Raw genomic sequence first — 23365 nt, forward strand, 5'->3', positions numbered from 1 at the left:
CGAAATGAAAAAAGTAAAATGTTGCCTCCCTAAATATAACATCAGTAGATGATTATAATATATACATATAATATATATATATATACTACTGCAGATCGTTTGTAATATCAATTGGTATTTATCAGATTTCACATATTTACTTTTTAGGGTAGCCTACATAGTGGAAGGTATGAAAAGATTCGATTTTAGATGTCCTCATTTCATATATCGGTAGTTGACATATTGAGGTATTTTTAATTTGTTCAATATCATCATCAGACACTTTGTTATAATAAATGTTTTTGACGGAACGGTTTTTTTAATTTTGCGGTTTTTTGATGGTTGTTTCCATATCAGCTTATTTATCGTATATTAGTTTTCTCTGTGATATACATTTTTCGTGTCGGATATATCCGAGGTGTTGTGTTTATAAGTTCAAAAACACTGACCAACGATTAGGTATATAATCACCATATAATGGTACCACCTGAACTGATATTTTCCGTGCCTTACGAAACAACATTTTCCTATGGAACTATTATTACAGTATGGAACTATGGAACTATTATTACAGTAGATGTGCTTATAATCTCATATAAGAAAAAATCGGATATAAGATAGATTATCAAAAACACCGAGCCTTTTTACATATATAAGAAAAACGCGAATAACAAAAACACTGATATAAGAAATGTTAGTCAAACACCAAAGCTGACAAAGGCATTTGAAAACGTTTCATATAAGAAAATATTTAAGATTGTTGGCCACACTGAATATATTTAAATATTGTTAGTCAAACTATGAACTAATTTTAATTTTGTTTATTTAAATTTTTAGTTTTTAGGATACTGAATTTGTTCTTGTCAAACTGTGATTTAATTTCGTAATACCAATGCTTGTTAAGGTTTGTAGCTTTGCACTATATATTTGAAGATTTAAAAGAGAAGAAAAAAAAATTTACAAAAAATGGTTGTTATTGTTTTGTTGTTGTTTTTGTAATTAAAGAAAAGTCCTTATTTTTGATGGCGGGCATAATAACTCCTCACTGGAACATCGGAATCCGGAAATTCCAACGGTGTTAAAAAGAGTACATGTCTGGCTCTCGTATGAACTAGGATTATTGACTTCGCTATAAAATTAACAAAATGGCGGACCTTTGAAAAAATATTTTTGGAAAATCGCCGATTTTTGACCAAACACCAAGTTAAAAAATAAGGAAGATCTTCCCCGATTGGTTTTATCCTAGTTCATACGATAGGTATACACTCACAGAGGAACGTGTAAAAATTTGGAATCAATTGGGTTATTAGTTTTTAAGTTATCGTGCCCGCCATTCGCAAAAGTGAAAAACGCGTTTAAAGTTTGAGAAGCCCTTTAGCCGTCACTTGATGCTGACACAATAAATCGGCTATATTTTCAAGAGTTCTTGAGATTTTCAATTGAAATTTTGTTGGGACATTCTTGAATTAGTGTAGATTCGAATTAAATCAAAAAAATTTTGACCCCGAGAATGGGGGGTCCCCCCATTCCATGATGTGTGCATATATATGCATATGTCCATCTGGGCGTATGACTCCTTTACATATAGATTAGTCAATGTCAATTTCTCTCATATTACCTTGTAGCTAAAATCAATTAATATTTTTGTATCTACCACTTCTAATCGCCCAATAACCATTGTACAAAAGCTAGTAATTTCCATGCCTTTTAGAACCCAGTTAATAAAAAAACTTAACGAGTGTACTATTTTGTTTGCGTACACAACTCTGTCCAACTCTTAGTACAAATATAAACATACATTTCTATATCCTGTGCTTCATTGTAATATTATAGTTAGTATTTTTAGTACCTTTATTTCTTTTTCACGTATGTCACTTTGCTGATCATAGACAAATCTGAGTTTTATTTCCTATCTGTTCCGCGTAATACAGTTTTCAGTAATTAACAATTTTTTGCAAACAGTTCACAAATCTCCAACTCTTATTGGGGGAAAGCCACACGAAACATCGCGATGTAAAGAGTTATTGTAGACGTATACATTTAATACATTACAATATACATTAATACATTAGGATACGCAACGAAAATTTGATTCTAATAGTTTTTTTTTCTACTTTAAATCAGGGCATATTTTAGTTTTGTCCAATTGCATTTCCGACTTATTTTTTCTGAATTTTAAAAATCTTGTTTTATTCCTGAAATTGTTGATTGTATTTTTCAATAATAAAGATATAAATAAATAATAAGAAAAATAAAAGCAAAAATGGTGGGTGAGGATGCCAAAACTTAAATCCATGTTTAATTTTTCACATGATTGCAAATACAAAGGGGTGAATACCAAGACATAGAAACCAGAAAACCTGACAAGGTGCATTTTGAGAAAATCGTTTTTGAAATCATATGTATGGGACTTCTGCTTTACCAGAGTCACTCTAAGAATAAAAACGTCAATAAGCCAAACTTTGTTTATAAAATCAAAAACTTTGACTCAAAATCAAATACCATATATCTCAATTTTATATAAATGCGATTTAGTGTCTAAAAAACGCTTAACATTGCTTGATCTGTTGTCACGATATTTATCGTCATTTGTCGACGTACGAATCGTCGTATCTTTTTTGCGTATATGTGTTTGGTACATAATTCAGGAGAGTTAACCAACCCAAAAACCGTAGAACCCCGTTATTGGTGTCCACACCTGACAAAACGCCAAACTACAAAAAATTCATATGAATATTTCTTCCACACCCTGATTGAGACACCATAGAATTTCCTCTGTTCTATGTAATGTCTGTGTAAATTGAAAACTTAAAACACATTTTCTGCAAAATCACTTTTTTAGTTATGCCTGTCTTGCAGCAATTGAGCGATATGTTCACAAAATTTTGAAAGCGAAATTTTCCTTTCGGGGATGAATGCACTTGGCGAGCTGTGAGCAAATCCCAGAAGGACTAGGTCAAGTTTTTAGCTAGTGACCCAATTATCCATGAAGTTATTGCAGATCACTTTTATCATGACATTTCTTAAGTCAAATCGGATAGATTTTTTTTAACATATCCTCTATCCATCACGAGTCTTTGTACGTCTTTTTATTCCTGATTTTCATAAAGTTTAATCTACATACAAAAAGACAAAATTTTTTCGACCTGCGAATCTTTTGTAAAAATGTCACATGATTTCAGATAGGGTTTTTAATGATCAAAAATCGACCTTGGTCTTAGCTTGTGAAGAACTGTCGGATATGTTTGAAATATTTAGCATAAATTGATATTATCTAAATAATATATTATCTAAGTAGAAACTTCCAATTTAAAATATAATTTATAGAGGTGTTTTTTATGAATTCCGATGACGCAACACAGCACCCTATGCCAATATAGTATCGAGATAGAAACGACGACAATGCGCCACAAATTTCAACTACCCTCCACACATTTAGTCACACATGTCAAATACAAAAAATAAGCGAATGATGGATAGGTGAGTGATTCGAGTGGATGGACAAAAGTGTCGCATGAGTATTTTAATATGGCTTAGCTTGGCTTACCTTCACGTGCAAATTCTGATAGTATCGGATAATGTAGGGCGGCAATTTCTCGGCTGTTTCCAAGCCAATCCATTGAATACAAAATGACTCTAATGATGAATCGCAATCTTCGTCGTCATCCATTCACTTTCACAGACTCGACAGTCGCATGCACAAAGGTGGCAACGCTCACGCAGCTGTCACGGCTCTGCCAGGCGATAAAGGCGAGCACAAAGCAACAAACACAACGCTCGAGCAGACAGACACAGTCACCCAAAATGTCATGTGGAATACTGCGACAATTTTTATTTATTTTTTAATATCCTTTTTTGATTCCATCATCGCCTGTGACAATCGCCAACAATGGAAGCACAGAGAACGGAAACAGTCACGGCTTCTGTTCACTTTGACTATAAAGGGGGGGCTGCTGCTGCTGCTACTACTGCTGTTTGTTTTGTTGGCGAACCAAGTATTGCCACACAGGCATATATGCGTGAAGTTGTTGAGGGTGTACGGGTGTGTGAATCCAGGTTGAAGAGGTTTTGTTTAGCAGCCTTCCAAAGGGGGTTTTGTTATTTATTTTCTTGTTGAATTCTTTATTTGCCGTTTATTTATTTAGAATCCGTTCAGTATGTACATGTGTATGCTTTGTTATTGCAGTTTTTCCTAAAGGGGGTTAACCACAATGACGAATTGTGTTTAAGTGTAAGAACGGGGCTACCTCCATACACATGTGGCACGGGCCGAATATTCGTGGTTTATATATTTTTGTTTAAGATAGTCACACTTTATTTGGTTAAAATTTGTACAACGTACTTCCTCGCCAGGCAATCGTTTTTATATACACTGCGGATTGGTTTATACCAAAGTGTATTTGCATATGACAGATGTAGCACAACACGAAAACTGATTCGTAATTGATTTTCGACATTAAGCGAAAATTTTATCAATGTTCACACAAAAGCATTGACCTATTTTACCCGCTAAATGTTGGCCTCATCCTTTTTGAAACATCCTCGAATATTTCGTAAAAATTCCTCAATTAAACCAGGCGCCGATACATACTTAGTACAAATATTCAGAAATTTGTCCGAAATATTTTCTGGCGAAATAACTTTCCATTATAAAATAATTGAATAACTTCCCTGATCTTCAGAATCTCTGCCCAACAAATTAATGAATACTATTCAGAAAATGCTAGGATGGTTGATATTGCAAATGGGGTATATCGGTCCTCGTTTTGGTATGGCTCCCATATATCGGTACCCCTAAATATTCGTTATTATGGGGATTAGACTACCCTTAAAATTAAAAATAATCAAATCTGTAATTCAGTTCAAAGGTGAGAAGGGCGAGACAAGTTAAATAGTCTTGTATTTATTGATTTGTCGTGGAAGCTTTATCCACTTTAATTTAAAACAATAGATGAAACAGGGTTTACCTCACCCAGGTTTACCTTACTCATTTTACGGCTTTCGTGCTAAAGTAAAAGTAGAAGCTTACAAAATGAGGAGTAACTCCCTTATGTATCATTTTTCGGAAATATATCTGCGTCTTCTTTAAATGATGCTGACATGTTGATGTTTGATTTTGAGTGTTTTTTTTTCTAGTTTCAATGCGCAAAGGAAATTCCAAAAATCAATCATAAGATTTTTTATTCTCGAATCTGAGTAATTTGCATTTCCGTTTCAATAAATGACCTCATACGGATTTTGAACTTTTGTGAAAACACAATTTTTAAACTTCAGCCCAATTTATCTCGAAAATAGTGAGAGTTACTTCATCCATGGTAGATCGATAATCGATGTATTATTTTAGGGTGTACACCGAAATCGGATGCGCTTTAAAGGCGTATGAACTTTTTGGAAATTATTTTTATGACACAATGCAAACACATGTGTTCAACGACTTAGCATCGCGAAATTTTTTTATTTTTAGTTACCATCATGCTCTTATTAGTTTTTCGCGAATATTAAAACGTATTTCAATGTAATTCGACACATGTACAAAGAAGACCAATACGTTTCACTATTTGTGGAGAAATTCGCGAATTACAACAAATAGTAATATAACTTATATTTGAAATGCACGATTTAAAAACGAAGCATCCGAAACTGTGCATGCGAACATATTTCGAATGAACATATTATTCTTAACCATGTTCCAAATGGTTGCACGTCACGGTATGCTTAAATAAATAGCAGTGTGCAACCCAAAAAATAATTACCGGAAATTCCAAACGCTTATGAAAAAGGGATAAAATCAGGTTTATATAATGTTACCCGGTAAATCCAACCGCTATCTTCGTTGGATGTCACAATCTATTGTTTGGTTAGGCAGCAAAGACTGCCTAATACAAACAAATTCTTAATTTGAATTAATATTTACCCCTGACAGACGAGAGTTTCTGCATTTATGAAAAAAAAAATGTTTGATTCAAAACTATTGTTTGTCTGTGTGTAGGAAGAAGATATTGGCATTTGTTTCCAATATTTTTTGAGATTACATCTTTATGAAATTGATGCATTGCAGAATCAGCTATAACAATAGTAAAACAGCACCCAATTTGAACAAATGTTGAATTTTGCCTTTATTTCTAATTTTTATTTTCATAAACGTAAAGAAATTTGACAACAATCAATTTATTTTCAACAGCATTGCCATATTAAAATTGCTTAATTCAGTATAAATTCAGTTTGATGTTGTGCATTAAAAACACATAATAAATGAGGATAATGTACAAGTTAATTTGATTTAGGGCTGTTAATGCAAATTAAGGCTGTCGTCTGTCTAGGCTATAAGACATGAATTGAACTCTTGTGTCAATTTTCGAATATCACCACATGTCTCTATAGAAATCACAGGTGTGTATAGAGACCAATTGGTCTGTAGATATAACTCAGTTTTTTTTATTTTTTTCACGTTTCATAATTGACTCGACTTGGGCTTAAAATTTAGGTCACAGCCTCAGTTGTTATACAGATTTTCAACATCACACACATGCACATTCATTCATCCATTCGTTTGGCCTTCTATCTTAGAATGGCGGACAACTAGTAAATATCTTTGAATGTATATGTATGTGAACGAATCTTAAATCAAAATTCGTATGCGTTTCAGCTTTATCACTTCCTAGGTACAACTTTTATCAATGCCAAATATAATTAAAAAAACGCAACTCGCTGTCATACTTAATTTAAAATTTACTATGAGAACGTGAAAACTGACCTATGTATCATAGGAAACAAAGCAATTGATAATTAATTTTTTAATGAGAAAACTTCCTGAATACCATACGAAACAATCCTAAAATTGGGAAACGATTTTACTTTTGCAATTTTCGTGAAATCGTCATGTACAAACCTCTAATGTATGCTTGGCTACAAAAATAACAGTTTCTAGGTATATATATATATATATAGTAATTGATATAACATGTATCTAGCAAGAAGTGCAACAAAGTTTACAAAAGCAACCAGACGAAATGTTGTAACACCACCAGTGATTGTTTCTTGTGTATTGTGCGTTGCATCTGGTATTCATCACAAACACCATTTTAACTCCTTGCCAGTGTTTATGTTTTCACGATTATTTCTTTCTTTTTTATTTTGTAAATTAGGCCGGTAGCGAAAGACATCATTTATAGGTACGACTATATATATCATCGTCGATAATTGACACCCGTTTTTGTATTTTGCTTTAACCTCCGCATGATAGGAATAAAATTAACCGACTTTCGCGCACACACACATACATAATACAAATAAAGAACAACGCTCTGGAACTAAGCAAAAAACATGCCATTGACAATTGCATACACAATACATTCGAAATCCGACGAACAATTCAATGGGCAATATATAGTGGCGAACAACCTCTTTATGAAAAGAAACTGGCGCGCTATAGGCCACAATAGATGCTGTCACCGTTTCGACTTACAACAACGCTAGCTCTCAACGTTACAGCAGAAAGCTCGAGGCGGAAAATAACGCGGCGATTGCAACAGACGGTGCGAACCATGTAAATGTTGCAGGCTGACTTGTTGTTGGCGACACATGGAGCGTGGTATAAACGTGAAATCAAGTTGCCTTCACCTCTCTCTCTCTCTCGCTATCTCTGCTTTGGGTGCAGCAATTTGTTTGGTCTAGTCGTTTGCCACACTTAAATCAACCATGCAGGCGCAGCAACCGCGGCAGGTGCCTAGAAAAATTAAAGAAAATCACACCAAAGCAGTGTTCTGTTGCCGCACGAATCTCAAAGGAGCCTAGAATTAATCTATGAGCACCAAAAATTCTCTTCCCCTCCTTTGACACAAATCAAATAATAGATACACAACATCTAGTCTAGTCGGTAGAATGCAATTTATTGCAACACGCAGCCATGGACAAACAAAAGTGAGAGAGAAAAAGAGAGAACGAACGAGTGAGAGTATGAAGGACAAGACGGGCTAGTATCAGTGAGAGGTGACTTATTCAGCCAATGTTCGCTAATTGCTACGTCTCAACAGTAAATGCAAAGCGAGTAGGTCCAGGTCACCCATGCTTGTAACATGTGTGTTTTCACTTTGCTTAGTTCGAATTCCCTCTCTTTGAATATGTAGGTGTTATATTGTGTGTGATTTTCAGCATAAGTGGAAAAGCGAAATGTCAGTAGAACGGTATTGGATCATACGATGTTCGCAATGATTGGGTCTGTGTTACACTGTTAGCTACACTGCCTGAATTCAAAAATGTGCAACATATTGCGTATACGTATAATCAGTCTCTTTTGGTATAGTAGAGGAACTTCGGGTAATAAATTATTTCAGTAACGCAGTAGAGGTGTTGTCTAAATATTAGGTTGGGAAAAAAAGAAATCAATTATTTTTTGGCAGATGGCTGTACCGAAAGATTTCTCGTAAAGTATCGATCAAACAATTTCCGATTTATGCTCGTTGGAAGGGTGACATTTCGCAGTAAAAAAATTATTTTGCTGTTTTTTGTTCGGTGCATTCAGTTGTGAGTTGCAGGGTGTTAAAAATGGAACAGAACAAAATGAAAATTCGGTACATTTTACAGTTTTTCTTTGACAAAGGCGAAATTGCAAGCCAAGCGGCTAAAAGAACCAGATAACTAATTTATATTTAAGAAACGAAGGGTTCGACTGTTGAGCTAAAAAATGTCCAAATGAAACATTTACAACCAGAGCTTAACAAAATTTTCAACATTGCATTTATTTTGATGTTTGATTCTTGTTTTCATTAATTAGTAAAACGATGCGGCGTTGTTATATTTCAAGCATTTTCTACGAGGTCCACATTAAACGCAAATTCCACATTACCCGAAGTTACTCTATATGTCTTTGATGGTAATACAGTATGTCAAGAATGAGTTTACACATTATCAATTCTTTAGTAATAAACGTGGATATTTCTCTATTAAATTTATCTTTTGGATTTCTTACAATTGTATACATCAGCACAGAGATAAGTACAAAAGAAATATCTACTATAGTTTAAAACAAAAAATAGCAATGACATTGTTAAAATTGAGTATTTTCTGAATTTTAACATTGTCAATTAATTCTTTTCACATAACGTAAATACTTAGTTTATAGTATAATAGTATGTTACTGAACACATATTTACTCTTCATTCTAGACTCCATGAATTACGATGTGCAAAGTTCTATCACAGTCGGCGAATCGGACAAAAATGTATATCGAAGCTATATTTACATTTTAACGTCACGTGTTAAGTTTTGTTCAAGACAATTTGGTACACTGCACAAATTTTCTTCTCAATCGGATAATTTTTGATGTATAAGTATAATGTCATGTTCTGACGGGCATCCGAACAACGTAGTTCGCTCTCAGAATTACGTACATGAATTAACCCGTTCATACAACACTATTCATAATTCATATCATCAGAGTTTTTTATTTCAAACTTTTTGTTTCTTGTTTTACACCAAAAATGTAACATATTTTAGTGAATTACATAGGGATCTAAATAGAAAAAATAATTCTCTTTCTCCTGACTATAGTATGAACCCATATCTATTTACTTTTCATTCATGTTTTCCATTTTTTTGCCCAATTCAAATGTCACATACTGTCACAAATAAAAATTTGGAGAATTTTTTGTTTGAGTTGCCCAACATTTGTTTCTTGTTTTGTACGCTAATTAGAACCAAGGGAAAAGAAATGCATATTGCATTATGTAGAAAACAAAATTTACATCCTGCTGCATATATAAAAACTATACAATTTTTTACTTTTCATTCATGATTTTCAATTTTACCGAAAAAGTTTGAAAATTTCATAAATATTTTCAAACTGTCATTATTTTCGATAAATACTCTCAATTGTTAGGGATGGGACAAATTTATTGGTTATTCAGAGAGTGATTCGAATTGAACAACGTACAAAAGTCGGTGTTCGCTCAGACAATTTTGTATGGGGAACTAAGTAATTCCTTCATAATTAAGGGTCGAACAACGAATGAGAGAGCGAACAACGCTCGTCTGTACATGGCATAAGACAAATAAGTGTATTGTGGTTACGCCATTTTGTTTCAGAAATAATCAAGTTAAATCATGACAATATACCTTTAAAAACAAAAAAAAAACAGTCTCTTACTTCTCCTGTAAAAAATTGTAGTTACGTCCGTTTGCATTTACGGTGACGAATTGTTCTTTAATAGTCTTTCGAATTCCTCGAACTGCGAGCTTGTGGAAATTTGAGGGTTTTGTACAAATTTTCTATTAATTATACGCTCAGTACGTTTATTTCCCCTTCCCTTGTTTTCAAGGACGACAACTCGTCCACACATTTCCCCAACTAGCGGTTGTAATATATCAGCTGATGAAATACATAACATATTTTATTTCAAAGTACGTTGCGCAAGCTTACAAATTTTGTCATAAAATGAATCTCCAAAGGTAGAGTACCGTCATCTTCATACAGTGCATACCATAATAAAAAAGCAAGCGAACTGAGCCATATTTGTTTATGTAGTACTGTTTCATTCTGTACCAAGTTTAAATTTGGTTGACTCAAAGTGTATTAGGTGCTCCACACAATTATGATATATAACAGTTGAAAATGATTAATAATTATCCATGTGTGAACTCGGTCTTGATGCTAACGTCAAATTAGCAAAAGAACGGAACATTTACAGTTTTATCTTCTAACATTTGCCTTACCTACGGAATAACGCTAATGAGTAGGAACTCATAAGAAATAACATCAATGAAGATAGTAAAGTCGGACGGGGTCGACTATATGATACCCTTCACCACTTTGGGTATATCCAACAGATGCATCTTAGTGGACGTCGATTTTTTAAAGGACCATTGACATCAAATTGGACGTTCATCATCTATATGTGAACCGTCTTATATACGGACAGAATTAGAGTCGTTTGTTTACAATGGGACAACATTATGTAAATCGATTTAAGCTAACTTCACACACGCTATTCGGTGTGCTGCAGCAAAGCGCACTGTACAAAATCGCAATTGGACACCCGTTGATAGTTTGGTGCACAATTAACATGAAATCGATTGAAACTATATATGGGAACTATGTCTGTATCTGCAATTTCTACAAAACGTAGTAACCATTTACCGAAAATCGGCGAAAGTATATATGGGATCTATATCTTAATCTGAAACTATTTCAACACAACTTGACATCCTTAGGCTATCCTTAGGCTATAATACCACTGTGTGGTGATATTTTCAGCTCCTAGAAAATAGCACTTCACAACTACGCCACAAATATAAATCGCGTGTTCACAATATATGTCACATTTATATGTTATTTGATATTTCACCAAAAAAAATCTGTCAGACCAAAATAACAAGAAACAACCATCCAATAAGGACCATCCTAAACTAAAATTTTATTTATATTGTCCAAAATATGCAATAAATCACAATAATTCCCTAACATACATTTCGTTTCAGCCATTAATGATCGAGCCCAACTGTGTCAAGACTAAGGTGTTTGCAATGTATAATTGATTAATCACTTCAAAAAGATAATAATTCGTAATTTTTCCTAATTTGAAATCATAAAATATGTCCATAATATTCTTAGCATCTTCCTTCATTCTACGCATACATACATATTATTCGAATACAGAAAATCCCATTTGCAAATAATGAACACGACCTTTAAACAAAGACTTATTTGGGTTGATTTCAATTCTGTCTATAGAAGGAGTATCCCCTAATAGAATATTGTTACAATATTACCACCACCGTTTACAGATACAGTGAGTCCTTCCATTTTCCTCCTGGGTTGTTAGCTGATGCCAAGGCTCAAAAAGTGTTTTATTTTAGTTGTTTGGACTACCTACTGCCATCATCGTTGTACCAAGTAAAGTTATCCCTACGGATCAATTAAAAGAAAACATTTCCAACTAAAGCACTTGAAATCCTCAAACATTTATTTGTCCGAATAGGAAGACGGCACTGAGGAAGACAGCGAACAAGGAGGACATGTACACAGTGTTCATAGCATTCGAGGTGTAGTCTGAGAATGCTACCGACAGCCAACATAGAGTAACATGCAAATTTGAAGTAATTTTAAAATAACAAAACTTTGTCGCATGGAAATCCCCTATTAAGTCTAAACCGATAATATAAAAGCAGGAATTTGTTGGTAACATTATCCATCAACTTCGGCCATGAACCATATCACTCTAAATTGTATGGCGAACCTCGATATATGCTTCTTTGTAAGCCTCAAATAAACGTCCATCGCAAGCCAACGGTGCCACCGATATTACTCCTTTGGCGTAAATTTGCTATGAGTGAGCATCTGGAACAAGTGACACACTGATGTGGCGTGTGTGAAATATTTTGATCCTTACATCTATTGTTAAGCAAATATTTCACAAAAAATAAGTGGAAAGTCTTTATATGTATTTTCAGCCGTCACTAGTTTCCTTTCAGTTTGAGTTCTAGGTGTGTATACATATAACACACACTCACACTTCATACACATCTATTCGTATGTATTAGCTACATAAAATAGATAACTTCGCAGGTTGTGTTACCAACATGTTTGCTTGGTGTGGATAAGGGGCTTGATAGACAAACAAACGATATGTAGTTGGTATTAACATACCCGGGGCCGACCTACCCAACAACAACACGTCCTTTTTGGTTGTCTTTTCGACTAAAGCATAAATTCTTCCGGCCAGTCACAAATGTTACTTTGAAGCTGCAGCTGCCGGGGATGCTGTCGCGTATCATTGATTCAACAAAAAAATTAATTGTTTATTATGTTTCTTTCCTTTAAACCTTTCTGTTCTGGGAGTTCCCACATCATATTAGAATGTGTGGCAATATCACCCTACGTTATTTCATATTGATGAATGAAAGGTATGGGACTTTACATGTGGACCAACCCGCAATGGGGAAATTTTGATTAATTCGTATTTCGAAATACGTGGGTTTGTCTAGCACTGCACTACTGGGCATTGAATTCACCTTCGTAAAGAAATGAAATCAAATTGGTAAACTGGGTTAGGAACTTCAACATGCCGTAATAAGTTATTTAACTACCACTTGAGGAAATTCCTTTTAAAAAATGGGATCTTTAGGTAGGGCATATATAGACTTTTTTTTGCAAAAATGTGTTTTTCCCACCAATATCCGAAATGCCAAATTACAGCCACTGCAATAAGAAAATACGACTAATTTTGGTGAGAAAATTTGACACCGTATGAGAATTTGAAATATCAAATTAAAGCCTATTCGCATAGAAAACTTACCCAAATACCGAATAAAGGGGTACTATTACATGGGCTCACCCGGAAACATTGGCCAATAGTGATATTTTTAGTAGGGACATTTTCTACTCTATTATACAAAAAAGAAAACTTATTTGGTTAAAACGCAACTATACACCGCAAAATACTCGAATTCCGGATGTAGCGTTTTTTTAGTAGGTAGATTTTGTGCTCAATAAGATTGGAACCACTTCTGTTAAAAAACATGCCCAAAATCTTCAAAATACTCAATATTAGGGTTACTCTTAATCTGGTATTGAAGTGGGAGTATACATACCACTTTCCATTTTCAATACTAGATTAAAGGTGGCCAGATTCCGATTCACAAAAGGCTGAACATAAAAAAATACCCTTCACCACGAGGTGGACATTTAAAATATATACGATTTTATTTTGTACCATTTAAGATTGGTTAATGACCCAAGTATTGCACTGTAATGGAAAGCCAGATATAGAACCTAGGCACGAGCATTCGCCAAACGAATGTTCGCACGCACATAACAAGTGAGAGCACACGTTCTTTTCGTTTGGTGGTTGAAATTTTTCTAACATTCGCACACGTATGAAAGCAAAAATTCGCGAATTCTCGCGAATGCTCAACTCAACAGTTGTTTTGTTATTCCACACATGTGTTCAGCATGACCGTTGTGCCACTGAAGTAGCAATTTTGATACTTGCCACTGTTGTGTCACTTTTTTATTTTGATACAAAATGTGTCACTTTTTAAAATGTTGTACAAACTTCTTCCTATATTTTGCCACTTTGTTTCATGCAGACCATTTTTTAATTCAGGTAGACCATTTTTCAAATGTGCCACTTTTTTAAATCTTGTGCAACTTCTTCCTATATTGTGAGCCTATTCCAAAGAGTCCACAATTTTTATGGAACTTTAGTTAATTTTAATTTATTTGTTTATTTCTGTTTTTACATAACTGGGGTTACATGAATCGTTTTTTAGCTTTATCTTAAATTATTACCCTGCAAGCATTTGGAAGTGAGTTTCTAACTCCATCTTCCAATAATTATCTACTTCGACACTTATTTTTTGTAAAAGGGTGATACTTCGTAATTTTACAATAACAAATGAATTGTTATCCAATTTTCGTCTGAAGTAACTACTTAGTTACATGAAAGAAGATGGAAATTCGATAGTTTCGTAACAAGCCAACCCTTTGATATAACTGTCGTTCTATAAATATTTGCCATGAATAAAAATAAAATATAAAAAAAATAAGAAACATTCTTGATTGCTGTATCAAATACAATTCACGTGTAAGTAAAGAAATATCATTTGGCGCATTCATCATTCAAAGGAAACATGAGCTCTACATCAAAAAAGGCAATTGAAAATGTATGCAATGAATGTGAATGTTATATTTCTGTTAAAACTGATAATTTTTACTTTAATTTGGACAACAAGAACAATTTTTGTTACGTCGACAAGAAACTTGTCCAAATCTCAAAAATTATTAATATTAGTAACTCTCCAACCTTTAAAGGCAATTTTCTTGAAAACTTGGGTCCTGTATTTTTGCAGCCCCTGGATTCAACACAGCTCCACATATACGAAAGTGACAATTTTATTGTTGGAGACGAAATAGAGTTTCAAATTTCAAGTATTACAAAAAAGGCTCTTATTTTATGAAGTATCCAATCAAAATTACTGACGGTTTTCCCTTTAATTCAATAATGGACACAAATAATAAAGGTATATTTTATAATACAAACTGCAAACATGACTTCTGAAATATACATATTTTTTGCAGAAAATGTAATATACTTAGATCATACCAATGGTCAACAAATGATTTATCATGAAATGTCAACCATTAAACAAGGTAATTTGAGTTACATTATTATTATTAAATATTTTCAATTGAGTTAACTATATAATTTTTTAAAAGCCGCTGCCGGCGATTATCAATACATAAAACGGTCAAATTGATTAACAATCATTATTTATGTTTAAAAATTAAATTAAAAACTAAAGCAATTTTTATGCAATACTTACATATAATTTTTTTTTTTAATCTTAAAGATGTTAAAAGTCGGAGTGTTTATGAGCTTCAAATTTAAATAAAAAGTCTAAAAGAATCCATGGAAAATTTTTTCAAGGAAACTAATAAAAATCAAATGGCCACACAGATGTTAATTAAATCACTTACGGAGCAAGTAATTACTCTAAAGAATGAGATAAGACATTCCATAATGCCCACTTCATTAGAAAAAAATTGCAATTGTTGCCATCGCTGCCATTTTATGTTTTCGACGATTTTAAAAATTTTGATGCAAAACTTCTAAAAGAAGATGAAGTTCGAGAACAATTGGTAATAACATATAACTTTTATCATAATTTCTGCCACCGTTCTATATACAAATTTATTACAGAAAATATTAATAAATCGTGTTGGGGGAAAAGAAATGTCATCATTTGTTAAATTAGCAATTAAAGCTGTTATAAGTGATCAAGTAGCAATTGAAATAACATGGCGTGGAACTACACAAAAACCCAGTTTTCAGCGATTTACTACATATAGTATAATAAGAGGCAAGTCAGCTTACTTTTGTGTTAATTTGAAATTTTTAAAAAATTAATTCTTACAGATATGTGCCATCTTAAATTTCCCCAAACGTCGTTGTTGGACCTAAACAAAGTTTGTCAACAACATATTTTACACGCTCGGGATAGAATACACAAAAAACAACCGAAGACTGTAAATTAATAAAATTGTTGAAAAATTAACTATTATTACAATTTAACTAAATAATGTTTTAGCTTTGCTTAGTATTAACCTTAACTTCAATTTTATGTTTGTTTAGCGTTAAATTTTCACATTTTTTTTGCAAAATATACGTTATTCATTATTGTTATTGCAATTGCAATTACATACTCATTATTCATACACGTATTTTATTTACTTTAGGTATCAAAAAGTCACAGTATTTTAACAAATACTGTTATTGAAGAAATGAAGCACGCATTCGTCACATCTTAAACGTATCTTCTTAGTGAAAGTTGAAAGTAACTAAGGCGATAATATTTAAGGTAACAAAACAGTGTCATTGTGGAGTGTCGCTTTATTAACTTCAAATTGTGACGAAGAAGATACTTTTTAAAGGTAACGAGTACGTGGTTCATTTCTTCCCAAACGGTATAACTTATTTGTTAAAAATACGATATCGCCTATGAGTGTTTTCATCGCCTGGTAGTAACTTTTTGGATATGTTTTGGATAGAAAATGCTTGCTGGGTAAGGATAAATAATTGAATTTTTATGATATGTTATTTTTTATAGGAATAAGTTTCTCGAGTAGTATAAGTTATGTTGTTTTGTGCAACTCAAATGGCCTATATGGCTTTGTTACTATGCTTAATAAATAAAATGAAATGGAATACAGGCTTGGGATGAGAATAATGTGGATTTTGTTAAAATCGTCTCAAATATTAAAATATTTGGACAAAAAACTTAGCTTTTGACCGATTTTAATATTTGTACGTACCGTCCACATATAATTTCATCAGATTCCATGTTAATATGTTGCAAAATAGTGTGCCACTTTTTGTGCCACCTTTTCAAAGGATTTGTGCCTCTATTTCAAAAATGATACTTTCTGTGATACTTTTCGAAAAATGTCACCGGTCACGCTGTTTACTTTTTCTTTTTTGAATTTTTCGGAAGAATGTTCTTCAGCAACAAATGCTCGCGAAAGAACGAATCGACAAAGCTTAAATTTTTTGTACAATGCGAACATTCGAGAGAGATTGCAAATGCTTGTTAATTCATTGTAACTTTATCATTCGCGATAAATTGAAAATATTCGAATTCTCGCCGTGAGCATTCGTGAGAAAGAGCGTATTGTAATCATTCTCCGCACCCTGCTACGCTCCCACCATTATGCGACGTTTTTCGCCGTTTATTAAGCGGCTCATAAAGCTTATTGTACTATGAGGCTTTACAAAGATCGAATATTGATAACTTTTATTTATATTATAGTTATTACGATGTTGCATCTGCGAATTAAATTCAAATTTATCAAGGTTCGACATTTGTCTTCTCTTCAGAAGCAGTCCTTTTCAAAGTACTTTTTTGTAGCGGTGGATAATTTATCCACACTCCTACAAAAAGAAAGTTGGACAAAAAAGTCTTTACACTTCCGAAATTTGGGAGGCTATATGAGGCTTACCACGAAATTTAAGTTAATATTGTTTGTTTTTGTAGCACGATTTGCCACAACTAATTTGGGGAAAATATCTTATTTATAATACCAAACATCATAATGTCATGCACGACGTTGTTCGCTTTCAGAATTATACACATGAATTAACCAGTACATACAACAATGCTTTTAATTCATGTCATTAGAGTTTATATTTTAAATCTTTTGTTTATTATGTAGCAAAATGTTAATTTAATTACGTACATCATATACAAAATATAATTAATTTATTTTAGCATTGTATTTACTACAATGTTAATACTATAATAAATAAATAATTAATTTCAGTCAGCATATATTGATAAGAAACTAAAGAGGTCTAAAAACAAAGAAGGACATACAAATGAATATTAAAATAAAAAAATTGAAAACGATTTAAGTATCATTTTAAAACACTAAATTCAATTAAGGACATAAAGGTGGTAAAGTTTTGTAATATCACAACAATAATATAGATCACATTTATGAAAATCTTTGCCTCTTTTTCGTTGTGCGTATAGGAACTATATATAACACTTACCTGTAGATGTGGTGCCGCTAGTAGTTGCATCAATTCATCTTTCAAATATTTATTACCACCCGTGGAGGATAAGAGCTCAATGACGTCGCGACTGCGGGAAACAGCATCTCCAGGAGGTGCGCGATTCGGCGACATTACGGTTGAACCAATGCGATCAAACAGCTAAAATTCGTTAAATTTTTAGTAAAAAGATTTGAAAAAGATTGTCAACACAACGTACATGTAAAAATTGGTGTAGGCGACTATCTCGAAGCATATCCCGTAAAACATCTGGGTCGACGTGCGCATCTTGTAAAGCGTATATGTCATCCAGACAATCTAAAATTCGTTGCACAGCTTCAATGCCCGCCTCTTCGTCAGCCCATTCACTAAGGATATCTGATGCGGAAGCAACGGGCACTGCATGCCGAGAAAGAAAAAAAAAATAAATTAATTACGGAAACCAAAAATACAGAAACAATGTAAAATTGTAGAATGAACTTGAGATCACTTCATTACCAAAATCAAGTAAACGACTTCAACTAAAGAAAAATGATAATCTAAATAATTTATGTTTCCCTTTTAAAGTTTGAAACCATAATCTTTGAATTTATGTACATTTTTATCCGTTAATGTTTTAAAAATTCACATAAAAAACATTCACAAAATGTAAAAAAATATTTTTTATACCGAATTGCCTTGTATAGACGCATGAAGCTAGTTCAAAAGAGAACAATTGCTTCGCTATTAAATTAAAAACACAACACAAAAATTTGGTTCTTGAAAATAGAATTCCAATCATTGAAAAATGTGTGTTTCTATAAATGTAAACATTTTTCGATCAATTAAAAAAATGTTTTCATCAATCTTCGCCGTTTTCAAGTAAATAACGTCCTTGCGTATTTTTTGTAATACGGACGTTCAACAAACTCTATAGAGTTGAGAAGGTGGGTATTTTAGTACGCAAAACATTGAATTAGGTTCCAGACTGAAAAACAAATGTGCACAAATGCAAAAAATGTGTTTATGCGTTTTCGCCTCTTTTCACCCTATAATGGTGAAAATAGGGTATTTGTTAGGTTCGACCCTAATAGAAGCATACAGTGAAATATATATTTTGTCTCTATACAAATTATATAGCATGGTATGAAAAAGACCTCATCGTATAAGAACGGCAGGACCGATTAGTGTCAAATTTATTTTCGTTTGTTTGTAATTGTATTTTTTTATCTATATCTGAACCAATTTCAGGGAAACTTGCCAGAGACTAATTTATATAACATCAGTACGTTGTGTCAATCGTTCTAGCTACGAATCTTTTCACGAAGCTTAGCAACATCATTCTAGACTTAATTCAGTACTCTGTGCCAAATTTCGTGCAAATCGAAAGATTTCCTAGGACTTTAGTGGACTATTTACCTAAAATCGGGCGAAGCTATATATGGGAGCTATATCTAAATCTGACCTTATTCATTATGCTGTACCAAATTTCGTGCAAGTCAAAAGATTTCCAAGGACTTTAGTGGACTATTTACCTAAAATCGGGCGAAGCTATATATGGGAGCTACATATATCTAAATCCGAACCGATTTTTCCCAATTTCAATGGGGTTCGTCCTTGGGCCGAATAAGTGTGCTGTGCCAAATTTCATCCAAATCGGATCATAAATGCGACCTGTACTTTGTTCACAAAAATACTTGGACGGACATGCGTAAATCGACTCAGAAAGTGATTCTATGCATATCGTTATCTAAAATGCAAAAAGGCGTAACTAACAAAAGCAAAATTGTGTAGGAGAAGCAAAGCAATCGTTATCTAAAATGCAAAAAGGCGTAACTAACAAAAGCAAAATTGTGTAGGAGAAGCAAAAAACTATTTTGAATGAAATGCGACCTGTACTTTGTTCACAAAAATACTTGGACGGACAGACGGACGGACGGAATGAAATGCGACCTGTACTTTGTTCACAAAAATACTTGGACGGACAGACGGACGGACGGACAGACGGACGGACGGACATGCGTAAATCGACTCAGAAAGTGATTCTATGCATATCGTTATCTAAAATACAAAAACGCGTAACTAACAAAAGCAAAATTGTGTAGGAGAAGCAAAAAACTATTTTGAATGAAAACTATAAACATGTCATGTGAAATGAAAAAGTATGCCCGGCAGGGTGATATTGCATATGACGAATAATAGACTATAATTTTTTTAACAAATTTAGTTATTTAGTTTAATGGCAGTCATAACAATTAAGTACAAATTTGAATTTTTTGTTAGTTACGCCTTTTTACATAGTTACGTCTTTTTGTGTTTTGTTAATAGAAGCCCCTTTTTTGACCGCAGACGTGTAAAACTTTGTCAACACATGTAGTTTATTGACATTCACAATATTCATTCAAAAAGTCAATTTTCAATTTTTTGTTAGTTACGCCTTTTTGCATTTTAGCTGACGATATTCTCAAAAGGAACCATGTGTCTATCTCGTTTCCTTTTGCCTGTTACAAACATATGCACAAAGACATAATACCCTGTACCACAGTGTGGTGAAGGGTATAATAAAAGTTAATTTCTAATCGTATGGAGGTATTATGATATTTTAATATCTCTTGTATCCAAGTTGATGTTTCAGAGGATAAGCGAAGCCTCAGAAAATAAGCAAAACGTTTTTCAACTTGTCTTGTGAAGTTTCCTTAACTCTAACCCTAAAAATGGAAATAAATGACAAACGCTTACTAGAATCGGTTTCAGAACCGAAAATTGGATCCAACGATGTTCCTCCCGCAATGGCTTGTACTGCTCCTTTCAGTTTACGGCGGGCATTGTAACGTTTTAGTTCTTCCACGGTATCTGCTAAATGTTGACGTTGCAGTTTGTCTCGATCCTAAAGGGAACATGCTATTACAAATTGCCAACAAGGAAGCAGAGAACTTACTCTTATCCAAGGATGTTCTAAAACTTGTGTTATCGACAGTCTGTGATGAGGATTAGCGGCTAACATTTTTGAAACTAAATCTTTGGCAGAAGCGGATATTGACTTCCATTCAGGCGCCTCGAACTAAATAAGCAGCACATAATTTTAGGCATAAGCCACCGTTAATCATTTATTATAACTTACGGATAATCTCCCACGTGCTATTGAATTTTGCAATCGAACTCCTGATCCTAGGAAGGGGAGACGTCCTGATAACAAAACATGCAGCATGACCCCTGCACCCCAAACGTCGCAACCTTTTCCATATAAACGTCTCGTTACAACTTCTGGGGCCATATAATGTGGACATCCAACTCGACCTTGCGTTTCCAAAGCCTCTCGACCTCCGGGTAATTGGATTGCTGAACCAAAACCGCCTAGTTTCACAGGTGCCGAGTTATCTACCGTCGCCAACAGTGCACATGCTGGTCGTACATCTCTATGTAGGATATCGTTTTCATGACAATAACGCAATGCTTCCAGTATTTGCCGCATGTAATGACTAAAATTAAAAACAAAAAAAATGATTACAGGCGCATATTGAGCAAACCTTAACCTACCATGCTACCGCTTCACTATAAACAAATCCCGCCACAGCCCTTCGTACAACTTCAAAACATAAATCAGATCCTTCCATACTGAAATATGTAAAAAAAGATATTAAAACATTTTCGGACGATAACATACATGCAAAGATATCTTACAATTCGAATACCATATACAACATTCCCTCGGAACTGTACGTTTCCAGCAATTCCACGATGTGCGGATGTTTTAACATATGACAGATTGTGGCTTCCCGTTTTAAATCTGCAACAAATATATTCCGTTCTTTATGTAAATTAATAAGCTCTTAATCGAAAATTAAAGAATTTTGAGTCTCGAATGACATTTGTATTCCAGTCGCATTCTTTGCTTGGGCAATTGCAAACAAAATTGCCATGTAATATAAATACCATTCAAAGTTATGGCCGAGATTTAATCAGAACATGCAAGTTCGTTATCTCATGCAGTATAGTAAATCTAACAAAAAATGCATCTACTCAGTAAGTTATTTTGTAAGAAGTAAAAAGTCAATATTTTGTACAATGTTTCTAATTTGTTGAACAGTATATCATATCCATTGTTTTTGGCATATATAAGGTGAACATACGCCCTCTTTCACAATTACTGAACTCTAAAAATGTTTACATAGTCCTGATTTAGATTAGGCGAGTTTACTTGCGGCAATTATTATCGTTATCTTTTGAACTAGCTTCATGCGTCGGGTTCAAAACAATTTTTTTTTTGTCATTTTGTGGAAAATAAAATTAAACATACATTTTGTTGCACTCAAAAATAAATTTGTATTTATATCTTGACCATTTAATTGGCATGTTTAATTTTTTTAATCATTTATTATTTAATATTTGTATGTAAATATATATTTTTAAATTGGCATGTTTAATTTTTTTAATCATTTATTATTTAATATTTGTATATAAATATATATTTTTAAATCATTATTTGTTGCAAATAGTTTTTCACATTTAAATAAATCCAAAATGTCATTCTGATTTTCGCTTCCTTATTAACCATATGAATGAACCTTGGTATAGACGCATGAAGCAAGTTCAAAAACTCGTCTAATCTAAATCAGGACTTACAGTAAAATTTATGGCTACATGGTTGTTACATTGAAAACATTTACAACCTGTTTCGTTTCCACGACAGAGGGGTCTACGATCCGAAACGACCCGAGTCTTACTCGGCCAACGTCTGTCACCTCAGCCCATTGTGTAAAAGCAATAGGGCTGCTACAACAACAACAACCAGTTTCTCTAAGACGATCGAAAGTCTATTCGAAAGAATGGTAGCACTCGTATTCGAATCAAATTGGGTTTATGTACAAAAACCATGTTGTTCGAGCTCTATTGTTCAACAAATTCCAAATATTGCCAGATTGTGCAACAACGCAAAGCAAATTACTAATTAAATCGGATTCTGATCTAAATATCGAATGCTACACAGATACAAATTGGGCAGGAAATTATTGGAAGTATTTAAACTTACCAGCTGTACTGAGTCCTGGACTCGCTGTGAATTTAGCCACATCTACAATTTTAACGGCAAACTGTTGGTTGGATTCTCTGTGGATGCAACGTCTAACGATGGAAAAGGGTCCCCTGTAAAAATAACACAACAAATATATATCAGCGAAGTGTACCACTGGGTCAGACTTGCATATTTATTCAACAACAGACATAAAGTCGTACGTCCATACTTACTTGCCAATAACTTCACATAGTTCATAGACGTCATCGAATAGTATCTCGTCATCAGCCATGATAAATTATAAGGGAATAATACAACAAGATGTGTCGATTATATAGAAAAAGGCACC

At 33.5% G+C, this 23365-nt stretch overlaps 1 protein-coding gene across 8 annotated transcripts in view; it reads right to left on the reverse strand.

Moving 5' to 3' along the window:
* Positions 1-23331, reverse strand: part of LOC133324530 (peripheral plasma membrane protein CASK) — a 79949-nt gene extending 56618 nt beyond the window's left edge. For 3 of the 8 annotated variants that reach the window (XM_061533368.1, XM_061533366.1, XM_061533364.1), the window contains exons 1-9: positions 23250-23331; positions 23035-23147; positions 21687-21792; positions 21543-21620; positions 21127-21484; positions 20944-21066; positions 20745-20892; positions 18247-18425; positions 18027-18188 (exon numbers count right to left, since the gene is read on the reverse strand). In XM_061533368.1, coding sequence (XP_061389352.1) covers positions 18027-18188; positions 18247-18425; positions 20745-20892; positions 20944-21066; positions 21127-21484; positions 21543-21620; positions 21687-21792; positions 23035-23147; positions 23250-23308 — 1326 coding nt within the window. In that variant the 5' untranslated portion in view covers positions 23309-23331. Of the gene's footprint in view, positions 1-3526; positions 3692-18026; positions 18189-18246; positions 18426-20738; positions 20893-20943; positions 21067-21126; positions 21485-21542; positions 21621-21686; positions 21814-23034; positions 23148-23249 lie in introns of those variants that run through there. The other 5 variants (XM_061533365.1, XM_061533367.1, XM_061533363.1 and 2 more) reach the window with 3 other exon arrangements.
* Positions 23332-23365: the final 34 nt, after the last annotated feature.

This window comes from Musca vetustissima, unplaced genomic scaffold (assembly GCF_032173495.1).
Source record: "Musca vetustissima isolate MV318-11 ecotype Yass unplaced genomic scaffold, APGP_CSIRO_Mvet_v1 utg10205, whole genome shotgun sequence".
Lineage (NCBI taxonomy): Eukaryota > Metazoa > Arthropoda > Insecta > Diptera > Muscidae > Musca > Musca vetustissima.